General features: G+C 45.9%; 1 protein-coding gene across 2 annotated transcripts in view; it reads left to right on the top strand.

The window, feature by feature from the left end:
- The window catches only part of LOC119951867 (sodium/potassium/calcium exchanger 4-like), a 295,680-nt gene that overhangs the window by 178,302 nt on the left and 98,899 nt on the right, over window positions 1-18,479 (top strand). For both annotated transcript variants that reach the window (XM_038775239.1, XM_038775240.1), the window contains 3 exons: window positions 6,814-6,888; window positions 7,683-7,767; window positions 13,815-13,918. In XM_038775239.1, coding sequence (XP_038631167.1) covers window positions 6,814-6,888; window positions 7,683-7,767; window positions 13,815-13,918 — 264 coding nt within the window. The remainder of the gene's footprint in view (window positions 1-6,813; window positions 6,889-7,682; window positions 7,768-13,814; window positions 13,919-18,479) is intronic.

The following is an 18,479-nucleotide window of genomic DNA, read 5'->3' as shown; positions in this document are numbered from 1 at the left end:
TGCAATTAATTTGCAGAGGAGTCCCCTGGGGGAAGTCTTTCCTTCTGCCAGACTGATCTTATAGGAGCCTCCAGATGACACAGGGCTGTCTCTTTTAGCTTCCAAGAAAATGGGACTGGAATATATACAAGTATTTCTCATTTTTGTGAGTGCCACGAAGAATCCAGCACGAGTTTTCAGGATACAAAGAAATAACATTTATTTACAAATTAACATATATACACAACAGCAGCAGCAACTTCCCTTGCTGCTCACTCCTCTCTCTCTGCTGGTTCCAAACTAGCCAGCTCTATTTATGCAGGGAGTCTGCTAATGATTTCTCCGCCCCCCCCTCATTGGGGAAGCTCATACTCCCATAGGATTGTGGGATTGCCATTAGTCCCCAGCCAATGGTAAGCAGACAGGTTATAACACTCATGTACTCAGTTACTTGATTGGCATCATTGGTCGGAATTTCTGCCCTCTCTAGTGGTGTGTTTGGGGGCAATGAAGACAATTGGGTAGGAGGGTGATGGATGAGCACCCTGCCACCTTCAGCCAGAATAAACCTAGAACGCCAGAACTTGTGGTTGATCTTCTTGTCCCACTACCAATCGAATCCTTTAAATGGACAATTAATGATCATTTAAGGTCCTCATCAAACTGCCGTTGGCCTTAACCCAGCTGTAGTCATGTGGCAGGCCTGACAAGAAGACGTGTGCAAGCTGCTTGTGGTCCCTTGGGGTTGGTAGGATGGAGGCTGTTTACTTCCTTCAAAAGACACTCGGTGTCTGATCAAGGGACCCAGAATCAGGAATGAGAGGGCCATCCGCTGCTCCCCTCCCCCCTCACCGCCCTGGCTGCTGATCTCCCCACTCACTCTTCACTGCAATCCCACTCTATGAAAGCCCTCCTGCCATTATTTACCTTTGGCCAGGGGGACCTCCATGGTTGTCATTCCGGCAGCAGCCACTGCCTCTCCAATGCCACTGCTGTTCATGAGAGGTGCTGGTCTCTGATTGGGCAGAGTTCTCGGCAGGTGGGATCTTGCCCCTGAAGTCCTGATTCTGCAGAGAGGCCCGCTGCTGGCCACCCAACTGCCTGATTGGCTAGTGATTCGGCAGGCCTCTGTCAAAGGAGACAACACAGGCTTCCCGCCGCCCTCCAACTGGCCGTGGAGACCCCCTCGTCACCTCCACAAAATAGTGTCTATGAGATTACTCCCGCAGACCCCCCCACCCCACCCCCATGCTGGACATCTGCCCACTACAAAAGGCATGGCGAGTTGGTGTCACCAGTCAGGACAGTGCATGTTTACAATGCCTGAGAAGCCTGTGCAGGTGGCACACTCGTAACACATCTATAATCCTCAGCAGGGAAATTGCTAATGTGTGACAAAGGCCACGAGTTACCTCATTTAATACAGCAGGCAGCTGCCCCGTGCACTTCAGCCACTCAATTATCGTGCAGGAGGAGCACTAAATTAAAGAGGTCAAATAACTATCGCATTAAAGTAAACCTGGTGGAGAGAGACACCAAATCCCCCCCCCCCCCCCCCCCCCAGCCCCCTACCTCCCCCACCCAGGTGCGCACGTACATACAGACACACACACACAACACAATGTGCGTTTTCATTCAGATTATGGATGCACAGTGGTCGTGGATACAGAATAGGTCATAGGTGGAAATGACATTCAGGAGGCAGCGTGAATGGGAACAGTTTGTGTTCACAAAAGAGCTTTCTGAGATGATGGCTCCTTATATCCGGGAGGAGGATATCAATAGGACTGTTTATGCAACGGCCAGCTGTTGCTCAAGATAAGGTCTTCTGTGTATCAGATTGACATGAAGCTCTGTGGCAGCCACCGACAAATTTAGTCTTCAACTTGCTGCAATGCAGTAGTTTCACAGTCACTTTTACCGGTGCCATTATTTCCCTCTCCAGATTTATTTCTGAGCTGATTGCAAATTCTTAGACTTCCATTCGCGGCGTTTGAGCTCACTCTGTAATGGATGTCATTCAATTCCTCACTCTGGCCACTGGAACACTGCCTGAAAATCCAAGAAAATAAGAAAACCCACTCTTCCGAACTCTGACGGGATCGTGAACTTCTGGAGCAGCCTTTCTCTACAGGATACTTTCCTGTTCACCTTAGCCTGCCCTCTAGACAGTCTATTTTGGGTATGAAGATGCCTCGAAGCCCTTCATGTCAAATCGTGAGGCTTAAACTCAGCTTTGGTGCTGTCATTCCCAGACCTTGATTTTCTGTTCTTTAGATGTTATCTTACTTTCTTAGCTGCACATCTCACTTAAGTCACCTTTTCTGATTCCCACTAGAACCAGTAAAAGTAATTTATACCATCCTAGAAGCCTTTCAATTCATTATGTCTTTGGTGAGCTGTGTCAAGATGCCACTTGCATTCAATTGTTCCTTTTTATTTTGGGTTTCCATCAACATATTCCCTGTGGTCAAAGCACAGAACAAACCCTTCATTGTGGCATCCGGTGATTTCTGTTGCATACGAGCAAGAGTGATTTGATGGGGGCTTGTCAAAAAAAGCTGCAGTCAGCCTACTGATGTGAACGGCCCATTACCAGTTTCGAGATCAGACAGCCGACAAAGTGGTTTAGTGCGGAATTATTTATCTTTTCCGATATTTTTCTCTCTGAGGGACTGGATAGTGGCTGCTGCCTTCCATCCCGGGGACCAGAATGCGAGCATATCCTGACAGGGTGGAAACTTTCTTCTTCAGCCTTGGCTCAGTTGATAACACTCTTGCCTCAGAGTCAGAAGGCTCAAATCATGCTCAGGACGCATGAGAAAATCAAGGCTGAAACATCAGTGCAGTCCCTGGGAAGTGCTGCCCTCCCAGAGGTGCCACCCAGCACGGTAGCATGGTGGTTAGCATAAATGTTTCACAGCTCCAGGGTCCCAGGTTCGATTCCCAGCTGGGTCACTGTCTGTGTGGAGTCTGCACGTCCTCCCCGTGTGTGCGTGGGATTCCTCCGGGTGCTCCGGTTTCCTCCCACAGTCCAAAGATGTGCGGGTTAGGTGGATTGGCCATGCTAAATTGCCCGTAGTGTCCTTAAAAGTAAGGTTGGGGGGGGGATTGTTGGGTTACGGGTATAGGGTGGATACGTGGGTTTGAGTAGGGTGATCATTGCTCGGCACAACATCGAGGGCCGAAGGGCCTGTTCTGTGCTGTACTGTTCTATGTTCTATGTTCTAAGGTGTAGCCTTCCCTCTCACATGGGCATAAACAATCCAATGAAACTGCTTCGAAGAAGTCCCATGAAGTCTCCCCCCCCCCCCCCGTCCTGGTGGATCTTTATCCCCCAACCAATATCAGTGAATTAGATATCTGGCCATTAACCCATATTTATATGTTGGAGCTTGTTGTGAAAACTGGCTGCTGCATTTCCTACATTGTGAACAGCGAATGCACTTCACAAAAAGCATTTCATTGGTTGTGTGGTGGTTTGGGATGTCCTGAGGCTGTAAAAGGTAGTTAGAAATGCAAGGCCTTCATTTTTTTTACTAGCCTATTTCTATAGAATAGAATCCCTCCAGTGCAGAGGGAAGCCCTGCAGCCCATCAAGTTGGCACTGACCCTCCAAAAGAGCACCCTACCCAGGCTCATTCCCCTATCCCATCCTCGCAACCCCGTAACTTAACCTACACATCTTTGGACACTAAGGGGCAATTTAGCACTGCCGGGGCAGCACGGTGGCACAGTGGTTAGCATTGCTGCCTATGGCGCTGAGGACCCGGGTTCGAATCCCGGCCCTGGGTCACTGTCCGTGTGGAGTTTGCACGTTCTCCCCGTGCCTGCATGGGTTTCACCCCCACAACCCAAAGATGTGCAGGTTAGGTGGATTGGCCACGCTGAATTGCCCCTTAATTGGAAAAAAATAATTGGATACGCTAAATTTATAAAAAACCGGAGCACATTGAGGAAACCACAAAGACACAGTGAGAAGGTGTAAACTCCACACAGACAGTCACCCAATGTTGGAATTGAACCCGGGCGCTGGCGATGTGAGGCAGCAGTGCTAACAACTTTGCAACCGCGCCGCCCTCAAATGATCTGGCGTGGTTTGAAGATAACTAATATAGCCCTCATAGCATCAGACATAGCAGCAGAAGTAGGGCTAAAACATTGTACTTCTGATTTGAAACTGTTTTCACCACAGGTAGGTGAGAGTGACTGCGCATGACATAAAGGCAGCATTTGACTGAGTGTGGCATCAGGATGCTCTAGCAACCTTGGCTGGAGTCATACCCAGCACAAAGGAAGTTGGTTGTGCTCTTTGGAGGCTACTCATCCTAGCCCCAGGGCATCATTGAGGAGTTCCTCAGGACAGTGTCCTCAGTCCAACCATCTCCAGGTGCTTTATGAATGGCCTTCCCCCCCCCCCCCCATCATAAAAATCAGAAGTGGGGATGGTCGCTGATGATTGTACAATGTTCAGTACCATTCGCAACTCCTCGGATATTAAAACAATCTGTGCCCACATGCAATAAGATCCGGACAACATTCAAGTTTGGCTGACATTTAGCAAGTAAAGTTGACGCCATGCTTATTCCAGGCAATAACCATTCTGACATGGGAGAGTGTAACCACCTTCACTTGATGTTGAATGACATTATTACCCTTGATTCAAAATGCATCACTCTTTTAGACTGTGCAGGCGGACTTTAAGTAATGCAGGCTAGCATTAAGTGCAGCTATCTTCTAACGATTGTGCATGCCGTCTTCATCGGAAGCATTGGGCGTGGGTTAATCATACTTTGTAATTCCCACACCCATTTTTGTATCTTATTAAAGGTTGGGTCTCATCGCCTCATTTTCAAACATGGAGACACATGGGCACTTAAAATGATAACCGCATAATAACCCTGCTTAGTTACTGCTGAGCTAAAAATGTTGCTATTTTCCAGTCCGCCGCACTTTAATTTCAGGAACAGCAATACATGAATTAATTTAAAAAGGAGCCTTGTTCTTGTTCCATTCTTGACTCTTGAGAAGGTTAAGTTTGAACTGAGGGGAAGGACAGAGGGGTTTTACAATTCATGGGCATTATTCATTCTGCACTTTCAAGAACTGGATAACATCGAACATTAGTTGGGGGGGAAAGGTGGGAGGGTTGCGGGGGGGGGGGGGGGGGTGCTGTGTGTATTAAAGGTGACTATGGGTGATTCCTGATTCCTTTTTGTCATTTTTTTATGTAAACGTGTGCGCTAATGTTTGGGGTAGTGGGAGAATGGGATCGTTGTTATTGTTATGGGGATTGACATATTTGTTGCTGATTATTTTTTTTTATTGGTGGGTGTACATTTGGGAGAAAATGTGAAAAAGGAGGAGAATAAAAATATTTTTTAAAAAGGAGCCTTGTTCGGATTATTCAAATTTTGATCACATTGCTCAGACTACACAAATAAAACATTGCTGTCACTATGAAACACAGAAAACAGCTAACAGCAGATTACAGTGCAAACCATGTTCCAGTAACTCCGTATTCTAGCTGAGAAATGGATTAAAGGAAAATGTGCATCTTTTGGGCTGAACGATATAAATTCTGCGAAGCAGTACTGTCAGAATGCTTGGACTACAACAGGCTATAAAGGCCCAGAGAAACTTGTGAGGTGAAGGACGATGTGATTGAATCAACAAATTTCCATATCTTCACAGAATTAAAGCAATACTTAATAGAGAAGTCTGTCATTTTTCAAAGACAGCGGCAAGCGTTATTTCTCTCGCCAATCAAAAGTAAAAAGCTGACAAACGCTACAATAGTCTGGCTGCTCTAGGGACTTCTATCTGAGAAAACCAACCAACTCCAGTGAGACTGCCAAAGTTGGCGGTGATGTATCTTGTTTTTGCAAATACCTCAAAGGATAACTGTGAAAATATTCATAACTTATGCATGTCATACTATTTATGACTCACATAATGTTCCTTGGCTGTAATTATTCAGAATAAATATTTGCATGTTTGCGGTTTATCGAAGGGTATTGTTGTAAAAACATCTGGGTCATTAAACTCCCATTGTGGATTCCCCCCGCCTCCCATAGTTTTGAGCCATTTGGGTTATTGCGGCTGGAAACTGGAGAGTATTTTCAGACAATCGGGGCTCTCCACTTCAACGATTGCCCGCAGTGAATTGAAACACGCCCTTCATATCCTAAAACATCTGAGACTTTTCCTTCAATGTGCGTCAATTCAGAAGACGATAACAAAAATTATCATAGAGGTAGATGCCATTGAGCAGCATACTCTAGCTCCCAAAAGAGAATGGAAGAGAAGAGTTTTGCAACACCAAATCTGCCATTGACCAGCTGGACCATACAGAAGGCAGTCTCTGAATTGCAACAGTTGATCAATTCTATCGGTAACATACTAACCAAAGCAGAAAGGCGTTCAGCACCTATCACATAGCATGTAATTTTAAAAATGGGCCCATTAATTCTTTTTGCTGTATTATTTTATAACTGGCATGGCTATGGAAATTCTTAATACAGTCAACCAGCTGGAATGTTTCTAATGATATTGTTATCCATGTTAAGGTCTGGAAATTCTCAATTCAGTTTGTCCCAGCAGATGCCCACTCCTGTTGCCCGCTTATGAAGATAACATGAATGTTATGCATGGTGAATGCCATAGACTGGACTATTTGTCTCCAGGATACAAACAGAAATCATGGCTTAAGGAATTTTAGCGGGGTATGGGGGGTGGAGGAGGGGGGGGGGGGGGAGCGGAGGGAGCAATAAATGTTGGAAAAAGAAACATTTGGGGGGAAAATGAGTGACACTTGTTCTTTTCTCTTCACAGACTGTGTATATGTTTTATGCACTGGCGATAATTTGCGATGATTTCTTTGTTCCAGCTTTGGAAAAAATATGTGAGGTATGTTGAAGTGCATTTAAATGACATTGACAGCACTGGAAACAAAAAAGTGGTACCGGGGATCTTTCTAAAACATCAAAGCATCTGATTAGCAATGAAATGAACTCCGTTAGAGTGTATACGTCCCTGTCTTACTCAGGATGACCTGAGTGCAAATAGAACCTGCTGACAGAGTTCTGGTGAGATGTGTCAAATGCAGCTTGATCTCATGGATTTGTGGCACACTCTCAATGTTCTGGGGCACAGTATGAACCGATAGAACCGCCAAACCAGTTTGTTCTGAACATAACGCCAACGAAAAACTTCAGTTACACCATGGTATCCCAGCTGTCCTGAAGTAGTTTGATGAGATGGGGATGAATCGATGTAACACACCAGGTTTTTACCGGTAAAGTCGAATCTCAAGGACTCGTCCACCTCTGTTTTGCTAATTATCTTTATCTTTAGAAAATTGCTCTTGCTTGGTTTGGTAAAGATCACACTTAATATTGAAAATATTCAAAAGGTGATGTGTAACTCCGGTGTGAATGACACAGAAGCTAATAACTCAGAGAATTGAATTAAACGTCCATGATCGGGCTGATTAATGACCTAAAAAAGGATTTAGCGGAACAGAAAGTAAAAATAATCCTTGAGAAAATGAATTATGTATTTAGTATTCTAGCTAACATGGCGAGGGGCATATTGAAAAACAAATTTGTTCAAATCATTCTAAAAACCGTAGGAGTGATAGAATTTGACTGGAAGAATTTCCAATAACCTGCCATGATGTTTTTCTTTCTTTTTTTATATAGAGATTACATCTGAGTGAAGATGTTGCGGGTGCCACCTTCATGGCAGCTGGAAGCTCAGCCCCTGAACTGTTTGCTTCGGTTATTGGTAATGTTACACATGGCTCGCAATGAATAAATAAATGCAGTGCATTATCATAGAACATAGAACAGTACAGCACAGAACAGGCCCTTCGGCCCTCGATGTTGCGCCGAGCAATGATCACCCCACTTAAACCCACGTAACCCGTATACCCGTAACCCAACAATCCCCCCATTAACCTTACACTATGGGCAATTTAGCATGGCCAATCCACCTAACCCGCACATCTTTGGACTGTGGGAGGAAACCGGAGCACCCGGAGGAAACCCACGCACACACGGGGAGGACGTGCAGACTCCACACAGACAGTGACCCAGCCGGGAATCGAACCTGGGACCCTGGAGCTGTGAAGCATTGATGCTAACCACCATGCTACCGTGAGGCCCCAACATGAGTATCATGTTGGATACTACAGTTCAAAATCTGCTCATTGAATTGTTTTGGCCTAATAAGTAACCACAAGAGTAAAGTATCTGAAAATATCATTCGCTGGGAATTTCCTCAGAGTTGCTTCCACTATAGCTTCAGCTGAGGTGTGTAGAAATGTAAGCCTAGATTTTCACTCATTCGGGAAGGCTCGGGAGTCCTTTAAAAATGGCGGGTGGATCCTGAATCTAGGATTCCCAGGCTGTCTGATTTTCGGGAGTGCCTTTATATGGTGTGGGCTGGTTCCTGTCAAAAGCTCTATCCAGCACTCTTTTGCTGGCTGGCTCCATTGTGGAGATGGATATCTTCAGAAACAGTAAGGAGCAACAAACTTTAGTAGGAGCTGTTTGCGGGCTGCCAAATGGTAGTGCTAATGTAGGGCATGGCATAAATCAGGAAATTCTATGTGCGTTTAACAAGCTTAATACAGTGGTCATAAGGATTTCAAATTACATATCGACTGGGTAAACCTAATTAGCACTAATGCTGAGAAGGCTGAATTCTTGGAATGTATGCACAATGGTTTTCTAGAATATTATGTTGAGGAACCCACCAAAAAATGTGCTATTTTAGATCTGATATTGTGCAATGAGAATGGGCTAATTGACAATCTCCTTTTAAAGGAGCCTCTAGGTAAGAGTGACCATAACATGATAGAATTTTAAATTATGTTTGAAAGTGATATAGTTCAATCCAAAATTAAGGGGTATTATTTAGCAGGACATTTTGGTGATTTGGGCACATTTAGCATGGTGTCACTTGGCATCTGAAACAACGAGAATGGCACGACTATTTAATGGGACTTTGCCATTTGATTTTGGCCTTGAAGAGGACGCTTCACCGAGGCCACTTACAATCATTTCTCGCCAGTGCAGAAAGAATATTCGTGGATCGGGGCGCCATATTTAAATGCTGCCCCAATCCTTCAACCCTCCTCAGCTACCCCACCGGGGCCTACGGATCCCTCCCCCCACACTGCACCCAACCTACGTCTTACTGGGTCCTTGAACCCCCCTCACCCCATCTCTTAAGGTCAAGGTACCCACCAGCCTGATCTCTAGCACGAGCAACCTGGCATCCGGTCACTTTGGCACTGACAGCCTGGCAATGCCAACTGGTCACCCTGGTAGCACCAGGGTGGCACTGCCAGGATGCCCGGGTGCTAGCGGGAATGTGAGAGTACCACCTTGCCCAGAGCCTGACCACTCGAGTCTCAGATGGCATGGGAGACCCCCCAAGGTGTGTTATGCTGGTCCACGTTTGGGTGGACCAGTACTAATCTGCACCATGGCAAATTCCCCCAGGCGAGGCTGTTCATTCCCAGGCCCCAGGAAAATAAGGTGCAGCTGTAATGGCTCATTTAAATGTGTTCATCTGGATCTCGCTGGATCGAGATACAGATCATGACCTCTCGCGAGGTTCTGTTAAATCCCACAAGAGTGTTGCGAATCTCACAAGAGGCCTATCATGAGATTCAACAGCCTTGCCACGTCACCAAGCCGGGTGTGACAAGGCCATTAAATCGCTCCCAAGGTCTTTAATCTAAACAAAGGAAACTACAAATGTATGAGGAACAAGTTGGTTGTGGTAGATTGGGGAGCTATATCAAAATATATGATGGTGGACAGGCAATGGTTAGCATTTAAGGAATTAATACATGGTTTGCAACAAATGTACATTTCTTTAAGTTACCAAGTGATCCATGGCTACCAAGAGAAGTTAAGGATTCTATCAGATCAAAGAAAAAGGCTTATAAAGTTGCCAAAAGAGTAGTCAGCCTCGGGATTGGGAACGTTTTGAAATTCGGGGAAAGAGAACCGAGAAATTGATAAAGAAAGAGAACATAGAATATGGAATTAAACAAGACAAGAAATAATCATGGACTGTGAGTGCTTCGACAGGTATGTAAAAAGGAAACGGTTAGTAAGGACAAATGTGCACCCATTAAAGGCAGTGACATGAGAATTTATAACAGATAATAAACAAATGGCAGGGAAACTAACAAATACTTGTTTCCACCTTCACGGAGGAAGATATAAAACACCTCCCTGAGATATTGGGGAGCTAAGGGACTAGTGAGATTGAGGACGTGAAAAATGAGTGTTAGTTAAAAAAATAGTGCTGGAGAAATTAACGGAACTGAAAGTCGATAAATCCTCTGGACCTGATGATCTATATCCCAGAGTGATGAATGAGGTGGTAGTGAAGATAATGCTTGATTTGGTGATCAGCTTTCAAAATTCCACAGATTTTAGAATAGTTCATGTAGATTGGAAGAACTAAATGTAAGCCCCTATTTTAGAAAGCAGAGAGCGAAAAGAGGGAACCACAAACCTGTCAGCCTGACATTAATAGTAGAGAAATTGCTAGAATCTAATCTACAGGATGTGATAACTGGGCACTTAGAAAATATTAGGGAGCCTAGGCAGGGTCAACATGAATTTATGAAAGAGAAATCATATTTGACAAATGTTTGGAATTTTTTGAGGATGTTACCAGCAGAACAGATAAGCGAGAGCTGGTGGATGTGGTATATTTGGACTTTCATAAGACTTTTGATAAGTTTCCACACAGGAGGTTAGGAAACAAAATTAGATTGGAGGAAATATACTGGCATTGACTGAGAATTGGCTAATGGACAGAAAGCAGTGCAGGAATACGTTCTCAGTTTGGCAGACTGTGACTTGTTGGGTGAGGTAAGGAGCAGTGGTTGGGCCTAGCTATTCACGATCGATATCGATGATTTGGATGTGGGGACAAAAAGTAATATTCCCAAGTTTGCCGATGACAGAAAGCTTGGCGGGAATGTGAATTGTGAGGAGGATGAAAAAAGGCTTCAAGAAGATTTGGACAAACTAAGTGAATGGGCAAGAACATGGTAAGTGGAATATAATGTGCTAAAATGTGAAGCTATCCACTTTGGTAGGAAAAACAGAAATGCAAAGTATTTCTTAAATGGGGAGAAATTGGTAAATGTTGTTCTCCAATGATACCTAGCTGTTCTTGTTCATAAGTTACGAAAAGTGAACATGAAGGTACAGCAAGTAATTAGGAAGTGATGGAACCATCAATTCTACGGACACGTGCTTGTAGGATTAGAATAGCGGTTTTAATATACTTACAACAGAGCCAGCCTGTTAGCCGTTGAACGTTCGGTGAACTGGCTGGCTGACTCTGTGGCACGGATCTTTATACAGCAGCTCCAGGGGGAGGAGTTCTGGGCAGAGCCAAGGGGGGAGCCCAGTACAAACTCTCGAGTACTCCCAGAGCTACTCCCCCTGGTGGTCAGGTAGTGCAACTGCACTTACAATATCGGTACATATATACACTGGGAACAGAGTGACATTGGTAACTTATAATACCGTGTGAATCTCATTCACCACAGGAAGGCAAATTGTATGTTAGTCTAATTGCAAGAGGATTTGAGTACAAGACTAAGGAAGACTTGCTGCAGTTGTACAGGCCACATCTGGATTATTGGGTGCTGTTTTGGTCTCTACCTAAGGAAGGATATACTGGCCATAAAGGGAATTCAATGAAGGTTCACCAAGCTAATCCCAGAGATTGTAGGATTGTCCGATGAGGAAAGATTGAGGAGACTGCATCAGTATTCTTTGGAGTTCAGAAAAATGAGAGGTGATCTCATTGAATTGTACAAAATTCTTACAGGGCTCAACTGGGTAGATACAGTAAGTACGTTCCCCCTGGTTGGGAGTATGGAACTAAGGGCGCAGTCTCAGAATAGGGGTAGGCCATGATGAGGTGAAACATCATCAGTCAGAAGGTGGGGAGCGAATGACCATTATGTAAGCTTTGCTGAGACCACAGACATTCATTGGCATATTAATATATCTGCTCCCCAGCAGAAACATTATTTGATTGGCAGGCCAGCTCTCGGATTCCTTCTGTCAATTTCCAATTTCCACACGTCATGTGGTTTCAAGTGCTTGTAGTTTTTGATATTGATACTTTAAAGGGACTGGGGGATTTTTTTTGTTCTTAATGAAGACTTCTTTTAATATAGTTATGAAAGTTATGAATTACTTTTTACAGCTTTTAGTTAGCCATCCAACTTTTCAGGTTCATTGGTTCTAGACAGTGTATAGTGGCTCAATTGGCATGAAAGTGGAATATTTTGGCATTGAGTGCAAGAGAAGTCTTAAGGGGAGTTGGAAGGTCGGAGCTTGGCAGAGGAGGACCTGAAGGGTCATCAAGTGGGTGGAGGGAGAGGGTTGGAGGGCCTTTGTGTTTTCATTTTAACTGGCGCAAAGAACCTTTTAAACAGCCCATCCCCACACCTGGCAGCCCCCGTGGCTGCCTCCGAATGTCATCCCAGGTCAGCTGGCCTGGCTCCAGCCTGCATCGGTCCCTCCCCCCAGCAATGAAGATCCCACTTTTATGGGAACCTTTCCCCCAAGGTGGGTGGGCACAGCCAGAAACTTTCTAACTCCCGCTACCTGCCTTTCTGAAGTTCTAGGCCGTAATGTAGATTCTGCCATTGTTCTGATTAAAAAGTGGCCATTTGGGTAGCCCATTGTCCCCTGGGTGGGCTCTCAACCCCATCCCACCCTCCTGGTCTCCTCTCAGGAGGTGGGTTGGGGGGGGGGGGGGGTTGCGTGGTGAGATGTGCAAGGACCACAGAGCCCTATTTAATTTTGTCCTCTGTTTCTGAGTCCAAATGTTGTGAATTCAAGCCCCATGCAGTACTGGAGGAGTGCAGCAGTCAGGAATGCTATCATTTAGACGAGGAGCTGAAAAAGATCCTATCTGCTCCTGTCAACCAGATATTAGAATTCTCATGGCATTGGAGTTCCCCATAAACCTTGACCAGCATTTACCTTTCAGCCAACACCAACAGAAACAGATTACCCAGTCATAGCTGCTTATGCGCCCTTGCTGTCTGCAAATTACCTGCCATGTGGTTTCCTACATTGCAACAGTGAAGTATACTCATTAACCCACTGACTGTGAAGCATGTTGAGACTCCCTGAGGCTGTGAAAAGCACCACATAAATGCAAGTTCTTTCTCTATTTCTTTTCAATGGGTTAGAATAAAAAGGTTCTTCTTCACAGCTCGGTTCCTCAACTGGGCCCACTTTTAAATCTGTGCAAACACATGCGTTTTGAGTGAGTTGAAATTTTGCCCCTGTTGTGGGGCTGCGAACAGATATTTGTGCCGGTCTTGCGCACTTAATTAACCAGTCCGTAAAAGCTAAATAGAGAACGTTAATAGATAGCAATGTGTAAATTCAATGCTGTTGCAAGACTTACAAGTCTTGAAAAGCAAATTAGCAATATCTGGGACATTCCTAATTACCTAACACTGAGAAATTATCACATCTGTCACGGTAAAAAAAATACCATCACATATTAAAAATCTGATTCCATCGGGCCTTGCCCATGGAACTGGTGGTGGTGGGGGGCGGGGGCGGGGGGGTACTAATGGAACTCGGGGGGGTGGGGGATACCCATTAGTTCTCTGACCGGCAGACAAGACGCTCATCGGCCTGACAAAATCCCAGCAATCACTCAGATCCCCGAAGGAGAAGCAGTTACTGCAAGTGCTCTTGCAATGAAAGCCAGTTCAGCAAATTCCATCTAACACAACCTTTTTATGTTTCTTGCAGGTGTCTTTATCACCCACGGAGATGTCGGAGTTGGAACAATTGTTGGTTCAGCAGTATTTAACATACTGTGTATCATCGGTGTCTGCGGAATCTTCGCGGGGCAGGTCAGTCCTGCTGAGAAACCTCTCTGAAAACTAATACGGAACAATATTCCTGAAAATCGATGGGACACCTTCCCACTGGGTTCACGTGCAACAATGCTGAATGCTGCTGAATTTCCCAGAGTTGATGAGATCGGTGTAAGGGTACCGAACGTATGTGAGAGTAGGCAGGTGTATGTATTACATCGCTGGTGCCTGCCAGAAAGTCCAGTGCGAGTCCATTATAGAGAGGAAGAGGTTGCTGTTTCTCCTTCAGCAGTCTCACTGTTATTTAGCTGAGCAGGTTCTGCCTCATATTTTGCGTGTCGGAAGGGGGGGGGGGGGTCAGAGGTCACAGGTGTAATGGGGGAATCAGGACTTGGTGCAAGTTAGGCCACCGGCAGCAGAGTTTTAGATGACCTCCAGTTTGCAGAGAGTAGGATGTGGGTCACTGGCCAGGCCTGCATTCACATAGTCAAATCTATAAGTAACTAAGGCATGGGTGAGGGTTTTGACAGCTAAAGAGATGAGGTAAGAGTGGAAATGGGCAATATTACAGAGGTGGAAACTGCTGGTGAAGATATGAACTGCCATCACTGCAGAATGTCAAAAGCCAACTAAAGATTTTACAGGTTGAAGTATTTATTCACAATTACTGTATACAAAAAAAAATGAAGCATAAAAATGATTATCCGTACTAAATTGGTGCAGTAATCAAACAGAGTAAATGGACAAAATCCACAAGGGATAAATTACCTGATTGAATAAATTGACTGGAGAATTTGAGATCATCCGTTAAAAATACATTCTCTTAATGGGCAAATGCCACCTTGCTTTGTATTTGCTCATCTTAATCATGCTGATTCAACGTGCTTTGATATTACAGAGTTCCTTCTTCCCACTTCACCTCAGAATTTCGAACTAACTGAAGACCCGTGCAAAAAAAAACTTTAGCTTTTGAGTCTTTCAGTTTCCTTTCCTGGGAGTTGACCAACCAATGTGACAAGGTTGGCAGGGGTGGATGTCAGCAGACAGTGCTGGAAAATGGGGCTTCCTAGAATTTTATTCCACATAACAAGATTTTATTCACTTTAAATACAGGTCACTTCTGACCAGCTGGAATAAGTGCGTATGTGGTTGATTGCTGTCGAGAACACATTTGTGTGAGAGAGACTGCAAGCCACAGCAGTCTGTTCAATCATCTGCTTGAGGTCTGCAAATTTCCAGTTTCTGCATTACAGCATTCCAGATAGGCCGCTCGTCCACTTCATCCACCCCCCGCGCCCCCCCAGTCCTCTGAAAGGGAAGGTCTGCTGACATCTGCTGGTTGCTTTTCAGTGTTAATAGTGTTCAGTGTTAATGGTGAGAAATATTTTTAAGATTATTCAGAGAGGAATATCATATTATTTTCTCCCTTTATATTTTTTTTATGCCCTTCTCCTCAAGCTACGCATTGTGCTTTGATGATCTTCATCCAGGCCTTTTGAGCAGGTGGCCCGATAGTGGTCCAGCGGCTGGCCCAGAAGACTATAAGACATCGGAGCAGAATTAGGCCACTCGGTCCATCGAATTTGCTCCGCCATTCAATCACTGATATTTTTCTCATCCTCATTCTCCTGCCTTTTCCCCATAACCTCTGATCCCCTTATTGGTCAAGAACCTATCTATCCCCCCACAACGCAAATCCTGCCTCCCCAGTGCACCCCCAAACCCACCCCACTGACAAGAAGGGGGTACCCTCTCCCCAACCTCCCACCACACACACGAATTGCTGGGTCACCCCACCCAACCCCATAGCACGCGAGCAATAGGTGGCCCGACTACCCAACAGAGACCCCCCCATGACACCGCCATTTCAGAGACCCTCATCAGACCCCCATCTGATCCCTCCATCAAACCCCCTCCCGCCATCATATCCCCATTGGAGCATGGGAACTTGAGATGCATTCAAGCATGAAGACAGATGAAAAAACACAAATCAGACAATACAGCCTACTAAAAGCTACTTCTCTTCGAAAGTGAACAGAAACCTCGCGGATCAAAGGGGCTGGACTTCTCCGGCTGTTGCGATTATCTTTTCCCATTGGCAGAGCATCCCTGCCTGTGGGCTTCCCGGTGATGTAGGACAGCCTCAATGGGAAATCCCATTGACAAGCGGAGAAAAAGGGGATCCCGTCACCAGTGAACAGTGAGCCACCGAGAAAACGGCTGGGGACCGAGAATCCCGCCCAGGATCTGAGGGGTTTTAAAGCCTTGCGATGTGTTTGGCTTTCTATGAAATAACAGCTGCTGCTTTCTACACTTCTGTCTGAGGCTGCAGGTGTAAGGGACAGGTGAATGAAATAGCAGTGATTTTTCACTGTTTCTGCTGAGACCGCTCTTTAGCTTCCAGGCAAGGATGACAGCTGGCTGGGGGGGTGGCTCTGATAAGAGGTGCCCTCTGATAGAGCGGTTTCTGATATGGGAGGTCGCTGATATGGGGGTCTCTGATATAGGAGGTCGCTGATATGGGGGGGGGTCTCTGATATGGGGGTCTCTGATATGGGAGGATGCTGATATGGGAGGTCTCTGATATGGGAGGTCGCTGATATGGGAGGTCTGATATGGGAGGTCTCTGATATGGGGGTCTCTGATATGGGAGGATGCTGATATGGGAGGTCTCTGATATGGGAGGTCGCTGATATGGGGGTCTCTGATATAGGAGGTCGCTGATATGGGAGGTCTGATATGGGAGGTCTCTGATATGGGGGGTCTCTGATATGGGAGAATGCTGATATGGGAGGTGTCTGATATGGGGGGTCTCTGATATGGGGGTCTCTGATATAGGAGGTCGCTGATATGGGAGGTCTCTGATATGGGGGGTCTCTGATATGGGAGAATGCTGATATGTGGGGTATCTGATATGGGAGGTCTCTGATATGGGAGGTCTCTGATATGGGAGGTGTCTGATATGGGAGAATGCTGATATGTGGGGTATCTGATATGGGAGGTCTCTGATATAGAAGGTTGCTGATATGGGGGGTCTCTGATATGGGAGGTCTCTGATATGGGGGTCTCTGATATAGGAGGTCGCTGATATGGGAGGTCTGATATGGGGGGTCTCTGATATGGGGGTCTCTGATATGGGAGGTCGCTGATATGGGAGGTCGCTGATATGGAGGGTCTCTGATATGTGAGGTCGCTGATATGGAGGGTCTCTGAGATGGAGGTCTCTGATATGGGGGGTCTCTGATATGGGAGGTCTCTGATATGGGAGGTGTCTGATATGGGGGGGTTTCTGATATGGGGTGTCTCTGATATGGGAGGTCTCTGATATGGGAGGTCTCTGATATGGGGGGGGTCTCTGATATGGAGGGTCTCTGATATGGAGGTCTCAAATATGGGGGGTCTCTGATATGGAGGTCTCTGATATGGAGGTCTCTGATATGGAGGTCTCTGATATGGGGGGCTCTGATATGGGGGGGCTCTGATATGGGGGGCTCTGATATGGGAGGTCGCTAATATGGGAGGTCTCATATGGGGAGTCTCTCATGGGGGGGTTCTCTGATTAGGGGGTCTCTAATTTGGGGGGTCTCTGATTTGGAGAGTCTCTGCTATTGGGAGTCTCTGATATGGGGACCTGATGAAAGTGTCTGAAGAGCGTCTCTTATGGGGGTGTCTGATGGGGGCTGGGGAGTGAGATGAGCAGGATTTGCATTGTGGACTTTGGGGGCACCAACGTTAAATACTTACCCCCTTGACCCACCATGAGGTCCATCGCATCAGGAACAGACTGAAAAATACTTGCACCAATCCACACCCGCTTGACTCTCAGCCAAGAGGAGCATCATGGAGGTGTGGAGAATCCAGTACTAGCCCATTAATCGGATCCAAGTGGGTTAAAATAACCCATTTGTACCCTCCCGCCCGCAGGGGAACAGAGCATCAGAAGGACGCAAATCCTGTCTTTTTCTCAATGCGAGATTCTCGGCCGCATCGGGAACTCCGCTACTGGCAGCAGGTGGCATTGAAACCACCCCTAGATCCTGTCGAATCTGTATCACGGGTGCATTTTTCCACCTCTGCTCCATATCCCTGGGAAAACACACCTAAAAATAAATCTATAAATCGCTGTCTTGAAAGCTTCAATTGACCCAGCATCTACAGCTTTGTAGGGAAGAGAGTTCCAGATTCTGACAATGCTTTATGGGAGCAAGTGGTTCCCATTTTCACCCCTGCGTGGCCCAGCTCTAATTTTATTGGAACAGAGGGCAGTAATTTTCCCACAGGCCTCAGGTCACAAACGTCACAAACCCGCACTATGTGAGGAACAGTCACCCAGCAATCCATTTCTCCAAACTGGCCAATTATTGGCCAGGGGGCAGGCTCAGTGTCCGAATAAGGACAATGGCAAGCAGACTCTTGAATCTGGAAGTCCACTAAGAGGCCCACCAGTTGGAAGTGACAGCAGTTTTAAGTTCAGGTAAAAGAGAGAGAGAGAGAGGGTGTCTCAACATGGAGACGCCTTCCCTCTAACCTATTACATTTTAATTCAAAACTACACTCAAGTCCGGCCACCACTTGTGGGAGACTCTGAAGGGGGCTG

The sequence above is a fragment of the Scyliorhinus canicula genome, chromosome 2 (assembly GCF_902713615.1).
Source record: "Scyliorhinus canicula chromosome 2, sScyCan1.1, whole genome shotgun sequence".
Classification (NCBI taxonomy): domain Eukaryota; kingdom Metazoa; phylum Chordata; class Chondrichthyes; order Carcharhiniformes; family Scyliorhinidae; genus Scyliorhinus; species Scyliorhinus canicula.
This window is presented reverse-complemented; position numbering and strand designations above follow the sequence as displayed.